Source organism: Mucor mucedo (assembly GCF_025094135.1).
Source record: "Mucor mucedo strain NRRL 3635 chromosome Unknown EV154scaffold_42, whole genome shotgun sequence".
NCBI classification, from domain to species: Eukaryota; Fungi; Mucoromycota; class Mucoromycetes; order Mucorales; family Mucoraceae; genus Mucor; species Mucor mucedo.
Window position 1 is genome coordinate 244931 of NW_026252326.1, and position 18403 is coordinate 263333.

Below are 18403 nucleotides of genomic sequence, written 5' to 3' on the forward strand. Positions count from 1 at the left end.
ACACTAAATTACGGAGGAGATTCCTTACTGGTTTTGTTCATTCGATTGAACCATTTTTTCCAAGAGTCCAGCATAACATATCTTTATATTAGTGCCCAATTGCTATGCATTATCATCCTCTTTTGGAGAAGTTATTGTAACCGGTAGAAAGCACATTTACCTTTAGAGCTTAGCCATAATCAGAGATAGTTTGTCGTAGTTTCATAAGTTTTGAGAATGTTGAACTAAATATATCGCTAAGAAAGATGGTTATAATGTAAATTCAATTCTAAAACAAATAGCTTTACTTTGGTTTCATTGCTTAAAAGTCTTCAGGAAAAAACACTGATGAGTTCCTAAAGGTGGAATAACATGTTTATTTTCATGCCTGCTAAAACACAATTGGAACCCCGGGTCAACTCTCTTTTTTTTTTCCTGCTGTAATTTTCAAAAGCACCTTTATTTAAAAATGTCTCGAGATTTAAATAAGAGAAGAGAACGTAGAAAGGTACGATTGACCTTTGTTTTGACAAGAAAAAAAAAACAGAAAAAGTAACTTTTATTAGAATGATGCAACAGGAAGATCGTTTCTTCAGGCACCCATTATTCTCGATCGTCGTGAACGTCCTGCAGATCCAGTGACGATCGCGCAAGAACCCTCAATGAAGCCAGATGAACTATCCACTGTCATTCCTTCTACTTCTACATGCATACCATTTATGCGTAGGCCCAACAAGTTTAACTCGGAAGCCATTCTCAAAGTAATTTATAAAAATAAATGCTGACGTAAACCAAAAAGAGAACGAGAACTCATGCTCTCTTATTTAGAATTTGACAGATCATCCAGGTCATTTCGTCATTGGTATCATTGGAAAACAAGGCATTGGAAAATCCACTATTTTATCTCATTTTGCCCCCGATCCGGAACGCGTATGTAAAATAAGTATAAAAAACAAGTACAAATTTAGGTATTTAAGTCAAGTCTTTTTTTTTTATCGCTGTACAGACATTTCCAACACAATCCACCGACGACTTCTTATTACAAGGCCATAAAACAGAGGGAATTGACATGTATATTACACCGGAACGAGCGATTTTGCTGGACACAGAACCTATTTGTAGCTGGACGGTATTGGATGAAGTACTGAGAAACGGGATGAATGGACTTCAGCCGGATATTTGGTTAGAGATGGAGAGTTTATATAATATCATCTTCTTGTTCTCGGTGTGCAATGTGATACTGGTAGTGAATGATGGACCTGATATAGACATGGATTTATTACAACTTGTGCAGAGAGCGGAAATGTTAAAATTTTGTATACCCGATTTCCCTCTTTTAGTACGTGATCAACAAGATATGCAGTATTACCCTGATATTGTCTTTGTCTGTAATAAATGCACCGTCGATGAATTTACCTTTAAAAGGTACAAGGATCTTCAACTCATCTTGACCTCCTTTTTTGAGAAATCTCAACTTAAAACACAAGGTAAAAAAACGTAACAAGACTTCTTTTTTCTTTTACTCATAGAATTGGTTTAGGTCTAGTCAGTTTAGGAAACGTACTGCCATTATTCAAACACACCGGATCCAATCTCTTTTTTTTACCTCAAGATGATGGTGTGGAATCGTTCGATGTATTGGTATTGGCACTAAGAGATCAAGTCTTGGCAACACCCAGAAAATCAGGAAGAAAAGGTCAGGTTTCTGAAAAGGATTGGTATAGAAATGCAGTGAAAACATTCGAGATCGTAAGGAAGTCAGAATATATCAACGAGTACCTCCAAGTGGTACGTAAACTAAGGGATTCATAAAAAAATAAAAATAGTGGTATTGTCTGTTATTAGTATTATACGAAATATGAATGTGTGGTATTGAAGTATGCTTAAAGTAGTCCTTTCGATAATAAATAAAAGGCGATTATTGTTTAATGATGGCTGATTATAAGGATTACATTGATTCGTTTGTACCAGTATCAGAGATGAAACCTAAATATTTATGGTTTGACAGACAAAGATTTTGAAATAATTACTGTACATTTGGTATTATTTGCAGCGTAATCAAATATATAAAAACCCATTTGGAGTATTTATGCGGGTAATGATAGAGTCTCATTCACAGTCAGATATAGAAGCATGGTATTCAAAGTATCAACAACGTGTGCTCAAGCTCGTAAAAAGTATGCTCTGATTTACTGCCAATAATTGTAAAATTGCACAAAATTCATGAGGATGGTATTCCAATGAAATATAGACACCTGTATCGTTTCAAAAATAACGGCAGTGTGTAAACTACTGACAATGCTAATTTGGAACACCAGTTAGTTCGTGGACACATAAAGTCAATTGCTAACTGGCCACACATACAAAAAATAGGCGAAGTGATTTATATGATACAAGATAATAGTAATTTTATTTTTTTACAATGAGATAGATACAAGAAGATATACATTTAAGCCATCATACTGACTTGCAGAGAAAGAGACTTTTCGATAGAATTACAATAATTTTGATACTTGATGATTTCACTCAAGAGATAGAAAGACCTGCTTTCCCAATTATTCATAGCGGTGGCATAAAATTTAGACAAAGTAAAGTAAGATTCCATCTTTGACTTGATAGCATGATGTTGATCCAACTGATTGGTCAGGTCGTTTACATATTCATAAAGAGCTTGGAGTTGAGCAGATTCTTCCAGCATACTGCTAGTAGTGCTAGCAGAAGGAGACTGCCATTCATATACCATATTACAAGGGGTGACACTTTCTAAACAGTGTCCCCAACCATATTCCATAGAACCAACACCGCCAACTAAGGGTTCTTTACTTTCGCGGGCGGCCCAGTAATTACATGTAGAGATCCATTCTTTGACTTGTTCAGCAGATCCAACTTGGAAGACGTGCACAGCTCCATTGGATTCTTGAAGTGTGAAGGCGTGCTGACGCTGACGACTATAGCCAGAAGGGAGGGCAAATGCAAGGGAGTGCTTGAGATCAATGGTGCTCAAGAGTTGGGCATAAGACATCCAGTTACCACCGCCGAGAGAGGAATTATCAAATGTAGTTGAGTTATCAAGCTTGTACATACGAAGTTGGCTACGTTCAATAACCATAAAGCATTCCTTCCAGTCACGATGCTTGGCCTTTTGAGACTTGGACTCTAAAAGATGTTTACAAGAGATCATGCCTTCCTTATAATAAGGAGCATTGCTAGTATAAGAGACAGGGAGATCAATACTTTGAAGATGAGAAGCAATAGCTTGATAATGCATGGTTGAAGAAACTGCAGATTTGACAGACTTGACAGATTCTGCATCATGAACCATTTTTTTCTTGATGATGGAACTAACGTTGCGTCTGAATGAAGCACCAGCAGTGGTAGTACCAGCGGGAGTAGAAGGGTCAGCGATTTGCATACAGCGAATATTGCTATACATTTGTTTGAGCATGTTCTTCATCTCAATTTCCCATGACTTGGATGCGCTAGAAAACGTACGAGGAAGAGAGCGAGTATAAAATGATCCAGTAGATGCACTAGTGGCATTGCTAGAAACACGTTGAAGAGGAGCCCAAGATTGGGATGATATACCACTGTCCTGAACTGTGATGGCACTCATTGTATTCGCGATAAATGCAGATTGCGTCATCTTTTTGTAGTCACCTTGAGCAACATGAAGATCCGTATTTAAAAGTAAAAGGGAATAGACAATAGCATGTACAACATCTAACAATATAAATTAGTAAACTGAATGAGTACATTTTTTATAAAGTAATTACCAGTTGAACCAAAGATGCATTGCTTATTACACTCAAAATATCGAACAGAGAATTGAAGTAAAACGCGATCAATTTGTTGTGTTTCACCTTTAAGGTAAAGCTTTGAACATAAGGTACGGAAAGCCTGTTCAAGGCTTACATCTTTGAAGTCAAAATGAGACATGTATGATTCGAGGATAGCATTGGATTCTTCTTTGCCGTTACCGATCCATTCAACAATTGTATCCAAGCTCTTATAAACTGTTTTATCTTCGTCCCAAATACGCTGAGCTAATTCAGTAGAAGTAGAGATGGTGTTACTGTTGTCGTACCAGACGATTTCAGTAGTTTCTGCCTTGACCACTTCATCCTTTTTGTTTGTGATTGGAACAAATGTGAGTTTATATTGCGTTGTTTGTGGTTCTGCTAATATAGGTGATTCCTTAGATGATCTAGCAAGTTTCTTAAAAAGACGGCTCAGCATCTTTGTCTTTGATGACTTTGTTTTGGCTGGTTCCTGTGTTTCTGTCAACTTTGTAGGCGTCGTAATGTTAATTTTAGATGATTTCATAGTGTATGAAGAAGGAAAAATATTTGATGATTTAATGGTTAATCTCATAATGGTTGATGTGATTTAATAATTAAAATGGCAAGGATGGTATGAATGATGATTTGTAATATTTTTGAATTTTTAATTTTGGGGGAAAAGTCCATCCTATTTATATAAATTCGGACTCTACCCTGAACCCCTTGAAGATCAATCTTTTTTTCTTGATCTTCATGATTGTTTAGTATATTTCCCAAAATATTTAGCATAGCTTAACACCGATAAATGAAATATCCGGATAGTGCGTCATTTATTTGTTACAGTGATCCTATAATAACTACTTTTTAAATAACGCGATTCTTGTCATCAGCGTTAATTTTTTATTTGACAGTGATGATGATGACAAAGGCGACCCTCCTGCCTGGTAGCAATTGTACATCTAGGGGTAGATTCTTGAGGGGGGTGGGGGGGGACTAAATATCGGATGTGCATTTTAATGGTGGGATCTGTTACACGTAACAACCATTTTATTTATACGGACTTGTCATATTTAAGTCAAGGAAGACACGGAATTAGCAAAAGAAGCATGTGAGAATATTTATACGCCAGATATTAACATTAATAATAAAGAAAATCTTATTATCTCGTCATTAGACAGTCAATTATGAGTAAACTATAAATTTGGATCGAATTGTTTATTTGAAATGTGTTAAATTATTAAAACTTAAAAAAAAACTATCATTTGTTCAAGCGTGAACTGAGATCGATTGATCCTGAAGGAATAATAACAAGTCGTTAGCATCTAACGGAACTATGATGCCAAAATTTCAAGAGGGCTGAAGTGTTTGTTTTTTATATAGATTCAGCCAGCTCATTTAAATCGAAACAAGATATTTGGCAACCGATGTTAACAATAAGAGCCTAAAACACCTCCAGGTGTGGCAAAGTCTGGGGTCCTCTCAATGTCAAAACTTGTAATACCTTACCAAATCGTAAAAGTGCGCTTTGTTTTCGATATCGGGGAAAGAGGAGCTCGCAAACTAGGAAAAGGGGGACGGCAACCGATTTCTGCACACTAACATTTTCGTGTGTGTAGCCGTGCCAAATATTTTACAGTGGCTATTTTGTTCCCTGATTGACAAATACCATATAAATTCTATATTAGGAAGGTGCAAAGACACAATCAATAATGCTTAAGATGCCATTTTATTCATTAGAAACGTTCATAAGTAAACGCATTGTATATCATTAGATGACATTACAGAAATAAATACATGCGTTCGATTACTGTCAAAGATAATTACAAGGACGAATATATTTATCTTATTTGCTATAAATAGAATGGTATATTTTCGGGGAGGACAGAAAAAACCGTATTTTGGAATTGGGGGATCATCAATTTCTATGATTTAAATGGCGGGGGGGGGGGAGGGCGGGGAGGGCCAATCCCACCAAAAACTGTTTTGTAAAATGGGGGGGGGGCGTTGCATGAATAATAATTAAACTTTTGGTTTCTGTTTCATGTCCCGATTGAGAAATCCCAATAGCAAGCAATAATTAGCTCTGATTATTCGATGGTCGATACATCATGTACGTCCAACTGCTACAGATTCATGAATTATGTGTCTAATTGTATTTAAGGTTATTATCATGCTTACCAGTCTTATCAGCTTGTTTTTTCTTTCAAACGGCAAACAAGAGATTTTATAATTTATGGTAGAGATGTTTACTACGAAGAGATTTTTTTTAAAAAAAACGGAGATCGTTTAGGCTACATGCCGATTTGGATTCTTAATATTGTAAGATCTAACCCTTTATCGCCGATAAATAATACTATGATCAGGCATCGGTATGTATTTCATCGAACATATGATCGTATATGTCAAAGGCGTAACTACGCAAACATTTCCAAATCGACTAAATTAAGAGGAAATTCAGTGACACAAGACTTAAATTGCTGTTTATTCGAGCACACCCTTAGTTGACCAACATTTTGATAAATAACCCTTTTTTTATGAAACCACCATGACGCATGTTATGGGGTTCAATTGGTTCTGACCACTTTGTATCGAAGCAATGTTATCCGGAAAGTTTAGAAAGAGCGAATAATCGGTTTACACTCATACATTCATGCTTTATTGGGATTTAAATACATACATCATTTATCGATATTTAAGTGAGAGAAGAAACAGTAAAATAAATAATTGATATTCACATTCAAATTAAAGATAAGTCACCGTCAGTTTCTCTTCCACAGAAACCATATGGACAACATCCTTTGGTTTATCTTCACCTGTCAGCCTCATAGAAAACTGAAGAGACGAGACGTGATTAACGTATCTTATTTCTAAAGTTACTGGCGGTATCAGAGTACCTCTATCTGAGATAGGGGTTCGAAGGACATCAATAATATCAAAAGTCCTTTTATCAAATGAACCAGCTTTTCTTTGGTCCAAAGTGTCCGTAGACACTTTGACCATGCCTGATAAAAAAATAAGATTAAGTAGTTATTCACAAAAATAAGTGCTATCTTTTTTTTACCTATAAGCAACATGTACGCATTTACCTTTTTGTCGATATTGCTAGCTTCAAATCTAACAGTGATTCCCGTGATAGGTATAGATTGCCCCTTCAGAAGAATTACAGTAGCGTAATCTTCACCAAAAACCCTCGTAACACCACCTTTGCGGTTTATACATGATAGTAGTGTCTCTGATGTGTGATTATTAAGTGAGTAAATGGGTTTGAGATATATTCCGTATGATTCTCTTGAAATTTGTTGTAAATCACCAAGCACAAAGCTGTCCAGTAGATGCAACCGTTTGCCAATAACCGGATGTAGTAATTGGAGAAGTGATTCTTTCATGACAAATCCTAAAGTATCCCTCTCTTTATACAGAATATTTTCATCAAATAGTTGCTGTAATAACAATGTAACTGCGGGATACAATGAAGACTCCTCAATTATATTGAATACATTTCCCATAATAAACACATTTGTCACCGGGTAATTTTTGAACAAATCTATGTTATCCAGAGAGGATGATATCACATTTGCAATGTTCTGTAAGATAGGACGCATGCAAACCTCAATGACTCTACGGAGAGTCAAATAATAATTGTGATTGCAAATTTCTATCGTAATACTTTTGTCGAGATCCAAGCTTGAAAACGTTGTTCCAAACTACATAAATAGTTTACTTAACAAAGAAAAAATAAATGAATGTTACTTACAATTTTAGAAACAAGTGGCTTCAACATCTTTAAAGCCTCTTTGTATTTTTCGGTAGTGAATAGGTCACAGACTGTATCATCCTTCTTATAAGTGTGATTCGTCTTGCAGTGTACTTTGATAAGATGTCTCCAAATATTTTCATGCAGTTTATCGTTTACATTTGCAATAGGGACAATTTTATCCTCAACTACAATGGCGGAAACATATTCACTCTTTGAATCAGCATCTTTTACAACATGTTGCAGTGTAAGTTGTACGTAATTCTCATAGAGCTGAGCAAGAACAAAATAAGACTTAATTTTGAGCGGTAATTTTAAATTTTGTTGAATCGCCGGCGATACAACTTCTCCTTGTATCATTATGCGCAGCTTGCTTTTTTCTGTGGTTTCTTCGAATATACTATCAATTGCTGGTAATTCGTGTAAAAGTTCGTGTTTCGAAATATTCATACTGTCCAGTACAGTTTTTTGTATACACATGACAAACCCAACATTTACTTCCTTCCATTTAAATTTTAAGAATTCTTCTAGTTCATCTGATACCACTTTTTTGACATAACATAGATACATCAGCATAAAAAGGTGGCTAAATTCTTTACTTTGACGAAGAGATATCACATCCACATCTTTTGAGTTTTCTGTAAAAAATGTATCCATTTCACCTTTTTTGAAACAGTCCCTGAACTTTAATCCAGCTCTTGTAATCATATCCTTGGTTGGCTTCCGATCACCATATAAAAAATCGTCTATAATATCGTCGAAATTGTTCTCCATATAATTCAGCATTCTATTGTAAAATAGATATGGCATTAACTCGAGTATAATAATTTCTTCTTTTGAAACTTCCATGCTACCTTTTGCTGATACGCAGCAGTGGACATTGATACATTTCTGTATAAATTACAAAATCTTCCAAGGGTCGTATCTTGCGATTTAAATTAAATATCGAACTAATATACTTAGCCACAAGCTTACCTTGGTTGTTTAATATACTTACCAGTCTTTGTATCCAGTGGTTTCCTCGACATAACCTTTTTCATCCAGCGTTGAGCATAAAAATTGTGTGGCTTGGGGTGAAATTGCTATTGATGTGGTATGCATCAGTGTTTGCTAAATCGGATACAATGAAATTTGTTTTCCAAGCTTTACCTATTTCAATAGCGTATCTTAATATCGTCGACTTTGGAAATAAAGATAACTGTGCAGCTTCCTCCCAATTTTTTATGGCTGGTCTCTCTTTAATTGCGGGCGGTGTATTCATATGAGAAACCCTTACTTTCCATTGTATCTGAGTTTGGAATCCTTTCATCATATCCTCGAGCTTAATTTGATACCTAAGGTTTGAATCGCGGTTTTCCACAAATTGGGACTTGAGTTCGCTCACACCGTGTTCCTTAAAAAAATCCTTTAACCAGGTGAATAATAACCATGAAGCGTACACATGGAACTCATCATTGAATCGCAAGTTATATGATGAGAATAATGGCATGTCGAGCACAGAAAAAATACCTGTGCGTAATCTTGAATCCTCGTACCTTTTTAAACGCTCGACACTAGATACAATCGCTTTCTCAGCTGACGTAAACAAATCTTTGTGGATTTCTTTGGTCGTTATTGATTGGATACTTTCAATTTCCTCTTGGGTGAGATCGCATTTTTTGATTAGTAAGGTTGCCTCAGGTTTGTTGTCTTTATCGAAAAGTGCTTTGAAAGGCTGGTATTTGTATAGCTGTTTTTCTTGATAAACATATTCATCTTTATCTTTTTCCGAAAAAATAAACTAAAGTGACAAGTGTGTGAGAAAATTCGCTAGTTAAAACATTCAATTCCTTACCTTGTGATGTTTGTAATGGTTTACTAAAGCATTTAGAATTTCAATTGACCGAGTAGTTTTAAATCCAAAGTTTCGTTTCTTGAGACATTCTTCAATGCCATGTTCCATGTCAGAGTTAAGAGGTATTTTAACTATTAAAGTTTGCAGTATTTTCGTTTCAAAGTAGGGGTAAACTGATGATGGTGGAGGCTGATGAGTTGAAAATAAATCCAAACCGACATTCAAATCTTCTTCATCAAACTTTAAATCGTACAGAATGTACTTTTTGCCATGAACCATTTCGATATTTTTCCTTTCAACCATTTTTTTTTCTGAGTGTTGGATATCCGTCATCGCCGATTCAAGCCTTGTTAGAAATAACAATCTGCGATCATCATCGTCTTTGTTAATCAATTTTGTTTGAACAAAGAGGGGACGGATTATTTCTGTTCTTATCGCATGATCCCAATGGGTTGGGACAAGAAATCCAAAATGAAAGGGCATATAGGATTCTCGTTCACAGCTCAAATTCGACTGATACTCATCTACCAACTTTCGCATAAACACACCCACCGCATGCAATATAATCTCATCATGATTGTCCTTCTCCTTCTTTTGATAGATTCCGTATAGCCTCATGAAAATGTTATCCACATAAAACACATTTGGATCCTTGTTCTTTAATATCATTTCGTTAGCTGTATCATAGTCTCGTTCCAAAATTTCTTTAGTTGCAACATTGTAGAGTATACAACATCTTCTTCGCCTAAATAAGAAAACAGAACATCGTCAGTACTTTATTTCAATCAAGATAAATTTACAATACTTACGGGCCATTGTCTGGGCTATCGCCACTCGATTTACTGGTAAAAAAGATACCTGCATGAGCCCCCTTTTCGTCAAAACCTATTTTACAAATAAGCAATAGCAGACAGCGATATGATTATTCTCAGACTTACCGAAGGTAACACAGTGTCTATGTACAGAGTAATCATAGAAGTCGGTTAAACTGGTATCGTTGTCCATTTTTTATCAAAGAAAACTATGAAGAATAGAACAAACAGGGGTGATCGCAAACTATTTCCTTGTGCACATCTGTAATTCAATAAATAAATGGGCACAAAGTCTCTTTTAAAGCAACAAATGTGTAGTACAGGGCTTTGAACCAAACCTTAAATTGGTATTGTACCTACACTACAATCAGGTTCCTAGATCTGTTATGTTATCTCGGCAAGTTTTTAAGGACAACCTGTACTGATTTTTTTGTTGTATCCAAGAGGAATCCATGGACAGGACAAAAATTGTAAAGAAAATAAATAAACAAATAGTACTCTACCGCACCACATACAAATGATTTATTTTAATACTGTACGTATTATCAGTCATTTTTAAGACACATTGTAGATATCATAACCCATGAGTTCTCCTTATACTCGCATTATGTTTAAATATGTCCAAATATGCTAGCAACGTTGAAAAATAATCCATACCTTTCAGTCAGACATTTTCCTCTTTATATCAAAGCTGCTTAGGTGATCTATCAGCAGCCTAACACTATTTGTCACTTTTCATCAGTTTTTATAGTCAAACAATTTACATAATGTGTACACAGGTACTCAGTAGCCTTCCAGGGGTGATATCAAGCTGTTAAACATTTTATCTATGAAAACAAGTTTCTTATAAACGGTTATAGCATTTAGAAAAATACTTTGTTTTAAACACCAAAATACAATGTCTGACTGGCGAGTCTATGATGATTGACAACGTGACAAAGAAGCCTTTAATCTAATCTACCCTGTGTTGGCATAATCTCTATCTTTCCAAGGCCATCAATTTACCAGTTTATGGTGTACCCCAATAAAAAATCTTCAGACATGTCTCAAATTATATTGAAATTGCTAAAACTCTAACCTTGATAGTGTAGACCCAATTTTGCAGCCACTCGGCCCAAATTATACGGAAATAGTAAGATGTTGTTTAAATTAACGACCATATTTCTGAAAGCTATTAGAGACTCAAATTGGAATTAAAAGAGTTGTTACAGATATAGAAGCGGTTCCTTTCTCAGCTTTTATGTTTTAAAAAATGATAAACCTTGTGCGAATGTTATAAATAATTTATAACAACTACCCCAAAAAATAGTTGTATTTTAGCGCTAGATCAAATATTACAGATGTATTGCAAATAAAAACCAGTGTGTCTGTCAATACCAGAGGGTTTATAAGATTATTATTATATCTGTTCCACAGATTAATTACCCCCAGCTATTTCATGTCAATGACAAAAATTTCCCAAGTATAGATTTATGACACATGAGGACCATTAGACTTAGTTACATGTGATACGTGTGGGGTTCCGTTTGTCGAATCAGCTTACCATAATAAGGGTGATCAAAATACCATTGCATAAGAAGCTGTGTGAAACCTCAATTACCTTTTATATTTTATTTGACATTTGTAGTACTAAAATGATCTTAAAGAGACACTATAATTTTACCAAATCTTTTTTTAACCGGAAGTCAATTGAAACGCTTACATGTATGATTTTTTTTTTTTAGTTTAATACACTTTTGAAGTTTTCAGTTGAGGTACAAAGCGACAATGCTAATATAGATATATTGTATTAATATTTGATAATATGAATTCTATCTATCAGCATAAATTGCATAAAAATGGTAAATGTGCAACCATGTCAAATGTACATAAAAGCTCAAACAAATGAACTTATTGTTCTTTCTTTTCTTCCCTTTTTAAATATTACAACTCTCATGACTACTTTATCAGATAACATTCTCGTTCGAACAATCGGCGTATCTGCCGCTATTATCGGTGTATGTGCTCTTAAATACCCTGATCGTGCTATATTTGATGAAAAGCGCGAAGATATCGCATCTAATGGTGGTTGGCCAATTGTTGGAGCATTACCTGCAATCATATATAACGCTGAAAGAATGCATGAGTTCTTGTTAAATGGATTTATAAAATTGAATACATTAACAACGTACGTTATTAATGGAGTTGATCATTTCCCCTCTTTTTTACTCATTGATAGAATAGAACGGCTTCCATTTTAGGAAATCCTCGCTCAATCGCAACCATTTCACCGCAAAATATCGAACACATTTTAAAAAGTAATATATCATGTGCTTCTTAAGGTAATAATAACAATGATTAAACTCTTTTTGAATCTAGATAATTTTGAGAATTATGTCAAAGGCCCACAACTGAATAATGCCATGGGAGATTTATTTGGTCACGGTATATTCAATGCCAATGGTGACCGTTGGAAGTATCAAAGAAAGACAGCAAGTCATATATTTAATGTGAAAAATTTCAGAGATCATTTTACAGAGTAATTTTACCCAAATAAGAAAAAAACACAAAAGAAAATGTCACACTCATATTCTTTACAGAGTTTTTGTAACAGAGCTTGAATGCATGTTCACCGGTATTTTGGATGTAGCTGTTAAGAGTCACGAAGTGATTGATTTTCATGATGTCATGTTTAAATTTACCTTGGATTCATTTGTCGAGTAAGGTGTATTTAACACTGATTCATGCCGGAAAACTAACTTCCTTTCTTTGTAACTAGACTTGGTTTTGGCGTTAAATTAAATGCGGTTGCTAGCAAAGAAAAAGTACCTTTCGCCGCATCGTTTGATGAATGTCAATTAAACGGATTTAAGCGTTTTATCAATCCTGTCTGGAAATTGACCGAACCTATCTATACCCTTCTTCATCCATGGAAAAAATCTGTACCTCAACACCTAAAAACAGTCGACGAGTTCGCATATGAAGTTATTGCAAGTCGTAGATTACAATTGGCCAATGGAGAAACGCATCATCAGGATTTGTTGTCCAGATTTATGAATGCCCATAACGAAAATGATGAATTGCTGAACGATAAAGAATTACGTGACATCGTCCTAAATTTCATTATTGCGGGAAGAGATACAACGGCGCAAGCATTATCTTGGACATTTTATATGTTGATGCTGCATCCTCGTATTGAAAACGAGCTTTTAAAGGAAATTACAAAGAATATCACAGACGATTTGACAAGTAAGCCAGCGGAATTATACGAAGCCATCAAAACAATGACATACGCCCATGCCGTGTAAGTACTTTACATATAGAAAAATAATTATAGCCAAGATTAATTATTTTATTAGTTTTTATGAGGTGCTGAGACTATTTCCTTCGGTACCCAATAATCAAAAATATGCCTTAAATGATGATATTTGGCCTGATGGTACACATATTAAGAAGGGTGATTATGTGATGTGGTGTCCATGGGCCCAAGGCCGATCCGAAAGCGTTTGGGGACCTGATGCTAAAGAGTTTAAGCCAGAGCGTTGGGTAACAGCAGATGGGGATCTTCGTCGGGAGTCGCAAGGTCAATGGCCAGGTAAGACAACCTAAAATGAAAAAAAGATAAAATACAATATGCTTATATTTTATGCAGCTTTCCATGCAGGACCTCGGGTTTGTTTAGGCCAAAATCTGGCTACTCTTGAGGCTTTAGTTGCCATGGTATATTTAGTAAAGAAGTATAAATTTTCTCTTCTCAGTAATCAGAACATAACCTATCAGATCTCCTTGACCTTGCCGATGAAGGAAGGTATGATGGTCACTGTCGCAAAGCGTTAACGTCCTACCCATGCCATTGTTTAAACACAAATGTATAAAATAGCTCCATTATTAATTCAAACAGTAACAAATAAAAAATATTCTACTATTATTTGACGCGTGCAATAACTATAGCTTTCAAGTTATATTAGAGTATAAAACGTATGCGTAGCGGGAATCAGGGACAACCGGGCCGTAAATTCCACCGCTTATCGCTGTTTGAAGAATATGTGAGCCCAGGGTTCAAAGACTAATCAAAACAAAAACTTTCTTAGAACCATTTTTTTTTTTTTTTTTTTTTTTTTGTTACCAACGTCCCTAAAAAGAATAAATTCCAAATATGTCTATAGCACGATTAACAAGAAGTCTGGGTCGTATGGTTCATAGACCATTAATTATTCAAAATAACAGAATGCCAATTGCATACCCCATGTTCCGACGATTATGTACTATTCCCGATACCAAAGATGCCGAATCCATCTTGACAGTTTTACAGCAAGTAAACAATAAGGACGCGAAAACATACAATTCATTATTAACGGAATTAGCGTCAAATGGACGATCAGCGCAAGCACAAAAGGTCTACGACGAGATTTTTCGAGACCACGACGTTTTGGCCAACATTACAACCTACAGTCAACTCATGTTAGCTTACATTAATGATGGCAAATACGAAGAGGCCATGGAGATATATTATGAGTTACGTGACCACGAGGACTCGCCCAATAGCTCGGTCAAAAATTTACAGTTAGATGCCGAGACCTATGGCAGCATGATCCGTTCTTTGACCGATAATAAGAATATGGTGCTTAACAAGACTCGATTTGACCCCACGGTCGAACCATTATATGAATATTCAGTGGAGGATGTGGATTCAGCTATTTATCAGGATATCGAAGGAGACTCACAGCCATCACTATTGACAGCATTGACATTATTTAATGATATGCGCCATTTAGAAATTCAGCCCACTTCCGAAATGTACATCAGCATGTTGAAGGCGTGTGCGGAACAGAAAGATGGATATGTTCTAGAAAAGATTCATAAATTGATTCGAATGGATCTGTATCTTGATCCTGATATCAAGGTGTTTAATCACTTAATGAATGCATATAATATCGTAGGCGACGGAAGTTCGGTATTGGAGATTTGGGATACCGCAGAATCAAGTGATAATTTTGATGAAGAGAGTGTTTCTATTGTATTAAATACGTGTTTACAGCATGGCTTTATTACAAGATTAACTTCGATATGGAATATTTTAAAAAACAAGCATAAATTGAACACAGAAAAGACTTTAGACCAGTTATTAGAAGAAGGAGGATATAAACAAATAAATAAATAATAATTCTTAAATATGTAAAGAATGGTTTGCTTCTTTCTCCTTACTACTGTTGTCTTTCCATGCACTTATTTTCAAGACAACTTGTCCCCTTTATTTCTTGTTTTCCTAGTCCCTTTATTTACTCGCCCCTTTTTTCTCTCTCCTTTAGCTGGCATCTTGTTTATCTTTTGCTCACTCTTTCTCTTTCTCTTTCTTTTCTCTCTTTCATCAAGTAAACAAAACTTATTTTAATAAAAATGGCACACGTAAGGTTATACAAGAAGTTCTCATGTGCATATCATTCAACTTCTTTATTCTATAGAGACTAGGAGGACGTAGAAAGAACGTAAAGAAAGGGTTCCAATTCACCTTGATGGTTGTAGGCAAGTAGTCAATTCGTGTAAGAAAAAGCGTAAGATGTTAATTCCAGATACAGGTGCCTCTGGTACTGGTCGTACTACTTTTGTGAATACACTTTGTGACTCCAATGTGTTATCGAAAAAGATTTGCGATAACCCCGAAGAGGCACACAATGAAGAAGGAATTCTTATTAAGCCTGTTTCTGTCGGTAAAGTTTATTTTTCGATTACTATTATAACTAAAATCTAAACAAAGACCCTCTTTTATAGAATTGGACGAGGATGGTGTTAGGTAAAGTGTTGAGAACTGGGCCGGAAGGGGTCATCTTTTTTTTTCAAGGGAGAATCCCCTGTATACTTATATCATAACATAGAATCTCCTTAACAATTGTTGATACACCTGGGTTTGGTGACAATATTGATAACGAGAAATGGTAATTTAGTCTGGGAGATGGTTTTATGCGGATTTGAAACTGATATATATCAAATCTAGTTTTCAAGAAATCGTTGGTCATTTAGAGACACAATACGATGATATTTTGGCTGAAGAGTCAAGAATTAAGCGTAATCCTCGTTTCCGTGATAACCGTGTTCATGCTCTCTTGTACTTTATTTCTCCTACTGGTCATGCGTACGTGTTTGTTATGAAAGGTTGTTTGTCAACATCATTAACGTTAGCCCCCTTTTGTAGCCTTCGTGAAATTGATATTGAGTTGATGCGTCGTTTAAGTCCTCGTGTCAACGTTATCCCTGTGGTTGGTCGTGCTGATTCACTTACACCTTTAGAGCTGAAGGATTTTAAGCGAAGAGTAAACAAACTGGTTTAGATTCGAATAACATGGACTAGATATTAACATCTTTGTATTAGATTATGGAAGATATTGAACATTATAATATTCGTATCTACAACTTCCCATATGATGTCGAGGAAGATGATGAAGATACAATTGAGGAGAACAGTGAATTGAGAGCTCTTTTACCATTTTCCATCATCGGTAGTGATGAAGAGATTACAGTTAATGGACGGTCTGTCCGTGGTAGACAATACCCCTGGGGTGCTGTTGAAGGTATAGCTCGTTAGATAATGATCTACGTATACTCACTCTTCTTTTTGTACACTTCTTTTTCTTTTCTTAAATAATAATTATAGTGGACAACCCCCAACATTCGGATTTTGCTCGCTTAAGATCAGCCCTCTTAAGGTATTTTTAATGTTTACAAGAGAATAATATATGATACTAATGAACACCAGTAATAGCTCTCATTTGCAAGACCTCAAGGAGATTACTCATGATATTTTATATGAGAATTACCGTACTGAAAAACTTAGTCGTACAGTCAATAGTGGAGATCAAGAGTAAATAAACATATCTTTTTTTAATAACAATAATAAATGCACTTTATTTTTTTATGTTATTTTACTAACTAGTATAGTAGTAGCGACGGTTCAATGGATGCTGATGAAATGACAGGACAAAGTGTACGTTTGAAAGAAGAGCACTTGAGAAAAGAAGAAGAAAAGCTTCGTGAAATCGAATTAAAAGTTCAGCGTGAAATCCAAGAGAAAAGAGCTGAATTGATGAACAAGGAAGAAGCTTTACGTAGCTTAGAAGCAAGACTTTCTCAAGCTCAGCTATCCGATGCTTAAATAAACCCCTTCTCTACCCCCTCCCCTTCCCCTTTTTTCATAACGAATAAATCTTTCTTTTTTGGCTGCATAAATATTAGGAACTCCTACCTCAGATGTCTTTATTTATAATTTTTTGTGTTAATCCCCGTTCAATAAATTCTTTTTTCTTCTAGATTACTATAAACTTTTTAGTCAATGACGAGTCAAGAATTTAGTAATCCTTTAAGAAAGTTTAAGCTTGTCTTCCTTGGTGAACAAAGCGGTATGTCTTATTTGACATCATCCTTTCATGATTTCGCCAATGTATAGATTAACCCATATTGTTTGTAGTTGGAAAAACCTCGCTTATCACTCGATTTATGTATGACACTTTTGACAATACATATCAAGTAAACAAAAACAAAAAAATTATTTAATCAAACTGATATATCACAGCGCTGACATGACTTTTTTAATTTTAGGCCACTATCGGTATCGATTTCTTGAGTAAAACAATGTATTTAGAAGATAGAACTGTACGTCTTCAACTTTGGGATACCGCAGGACAAGTAAATAAATAATGTCGATGTTGAAGATCCTTTTTGGCTGAGATTTTCTTCTGTTAGGAACGATTCAGAAGTTTGATTCCAAGTTATATCCGAGATTCTTCAGTCGCAGTGGTAGTGTATGACATTACAAGTCGTGTCTCATTTCAAAATACCTCGAAATGGATCGAAGATGTACGTGCTGAGCGGGGCACCGAAGTTATTATTGTACTTGTAGGAAATAAAACGGATTTAAACGATAGGCGGGAAGTCACATTAGAGGAAGGTGAAAAAAAGGCAAACGACTGCAACGTCATGTTTATCGAAACAAGTGCAAAAGCAGGCCATAATGTAAAAGCATTATTTAGGCGTATTGCTCAAGCATTACCTGGGATGGATACAGAAGTAACTGGTGGAAAAGAGCAAAGTAAATGTTGTCATGTTTGTTTATGTGTATCTATATTCGTTATTAAATCTTTATTTGTTTGTTTTAGTGCAAAAAGTCGATCTTAACACATCTGATAGTACGGAATCAAGTGGTTGTGCTTGTTAATTTTTTTTTTTTTTTTTTTTGGAAATAAATCGGATGTTGGGAATTTTTAACCACAAGATC

The 18403-nt window shown here is 35.3% G+C and overlaps 8 protein-coding genes across 8 annotated transcripts; 5 read left to right on the forward strand and 3 right to left on the reverse strand.

The window, feature by feature from the left end:
* Nucleotides 1–416: 416 nt before the first annotated feature.
* Nucleotides 417–1908, forward strand: EV154DRAFT_507766 (uncharacterized protein). Its single transcript, XM_051601479.1, has 5 exons — nucleotides 417–487; nucleotides 546–740; nucleotides 808–909; nucleotides 986–1466; nucleotides 1520–1908. Exons 1-5 carry the CDS (start codon nucleotides 449–451, stop codon nucleotides 1789–1791), a joined length of 1089 nt encoding a protein of 362 aa, XP_051457983.1. The 5' UTR covers nucleotides 417–448; the 3' UTR covers nucleotides 1792–1908.
* A 518-nt stretch (nucleotides 1909–2426) lies between these two features.
* On the reverse strand, nucleotides 2427–4397 carry EV154DRAFT_443046 (uncharacterized protein; the record flags this gene model as incomplete). The annotated part of the gene is made up of 2 exons (XM_051597010.1): nucleotides 3753–4397; nucleotides 2427–3699 (listed from the first exon to the last, which is right to left on the reverse strand). Exons 1-2 carry the CDS (start codon nucleotides 4348–4350, stop codon nucleotides 2429–2431), a joined length of 1869 nt encoding a protein of 622 aa, XP_051457984.1. The 5' UTR covers nucleotides 4351–4397.
* A 1980-nt stretch (nucleotides 4398–6377) lies between these two features.
* Nucleotides 6378–8441, reverse strand: EV154DRAFT_507768 (uncharacterized protein). The gene is made up of 3 exons (XM_051601480.1): nucleotides 7513–8441; nucleotides 6820–7462; nucleotides 6378–6760 (listed from the first exon to the last, which is right to left on the reverse strand). Exons 1-3 carry the CDS (start codon nucleotides 8359–8361, stop codon nucleotides 6501–6503), a joined length of 1752 nt encoding a protein of 583 aa, XP_051457985.1. The 5' UTR covers nucleotides 8362–8441; the 3' UTR covers nucleotides 6378–6500.
* A 107-nt stretch (nucleotides 8442–8548) lies between these two features.
* Nucleotides 8549–10351, reverse strand: EV154DRAFT_481213 (uncharacterized protein; the record flags this gene model as incomplete). Its single annotated transcript, XM_051598380.1, has 4 exons — nucleotides 8549–9292; nucleotides 9347–10091; nucleotides 10156–10231; nucleotides 10285–10351. The coding sequence occupies 4 exons, from the start codon at nucleotides 10349–10351 to the stop codon at nucleotides 8549–8551; spliced, it is 1632 nt and encodes a 543-aa protein (XP_051457986.1).
* A 1741-nt stretch (nucleotides 10352–12092) lies between these two features.
* Nucleotides 12093–13974, forward strand: EV154DRAFT_551515 (cytochrome P450; the record flags this gene model as incomplete). Its single annotated transcript, XM_051604984.1, has 7 exons — nucleotides 12093–12325; nucleotides 12382–12455; nucleotides 12517–12676; nucleotides 12738–12857; nucleotides 12917–13441; nucleotides 13497–13732; nucleotides 13790–13974. 7 exons carry the CDS (start codon nucleotides 12093–12095, stop codon nucleotides 13972–13974), a joined length of 1533 nt encoding a protein of 510 aa, XP_051457987.1.
* A 276-nt stretch (nucleotides 13975–14250) lies between these two features.
* EV154DRAFT_507773 (uncharacterized protein) lies at nucleotides 14251–15311 on the forward strand. Its single transcript, XM_051601481.1, has one exon. It carries the CDS (start codon nucleotides 14294–14296, stop codon nucleotides 15296–15298), a length of 1005 nt encoding a protein of 334 aa, XP_051457988.1. The 5' UTR covers nucleotides 14251–14293; the 3' UTR covers nucleotides 15299–15311.
* Nucleotides 15312–15495: 184 nt separating this feature from the next.
* Nucleotides 15496–17355, forward strand: EV154DRAFT_507775 (Septin-domain-containing protein). Its single transcript, XM_051601482.1, has 11 exons — nucleotides 15496–15543; nucleotides 15600–15660; nucleotides 15714–15845; nucleotides 15907–15928; nucleotides 16011–16070; nucleotides 16130–16267; nucleotides 16328–16445; nucleotides 16505–16703; nucleotides 16787–16838; nucleotides 16895–16993; nucleotides 17074–17355. The coding sequence occupies exons 1-11, from the start codon at nucleotides 15535–15537 to the stop codon at nucleotides 17282–17284; spliced, it is 1101 nt and encodes a 366-aa protein (XP_051457989.1). The 5' UTR covers nucleotides 15496–15534; the 3' UTR covers nucleotides 17285–17355.
* EV154DRAFT_507776 (ras family-domain-containing protein) lies at nucleotides 17342–18399 on the forward strand. Its single transcript, XM_051601483.1, has 5 exons — nucleotides 17342–17528; nucleotides 17597–17655; nucleotides 17728–17814; nucleotides 17872–18217; nucleotides 18285–18399. The coding sequence occupies exons 1-5, from the start codon at nucleotides 17462–17464 to the stop codon at nucleotides 18341–18343; spliced, it is 618 nt and encodes a 205-aa protein (XP_051457990.1). The 5' UTR covers nucleotides 17342–17461; the 3' UTR covers nucleotides 18344–18399.
* Nucleotides 18400–18403: the final 4 nt, after the last annotated feature.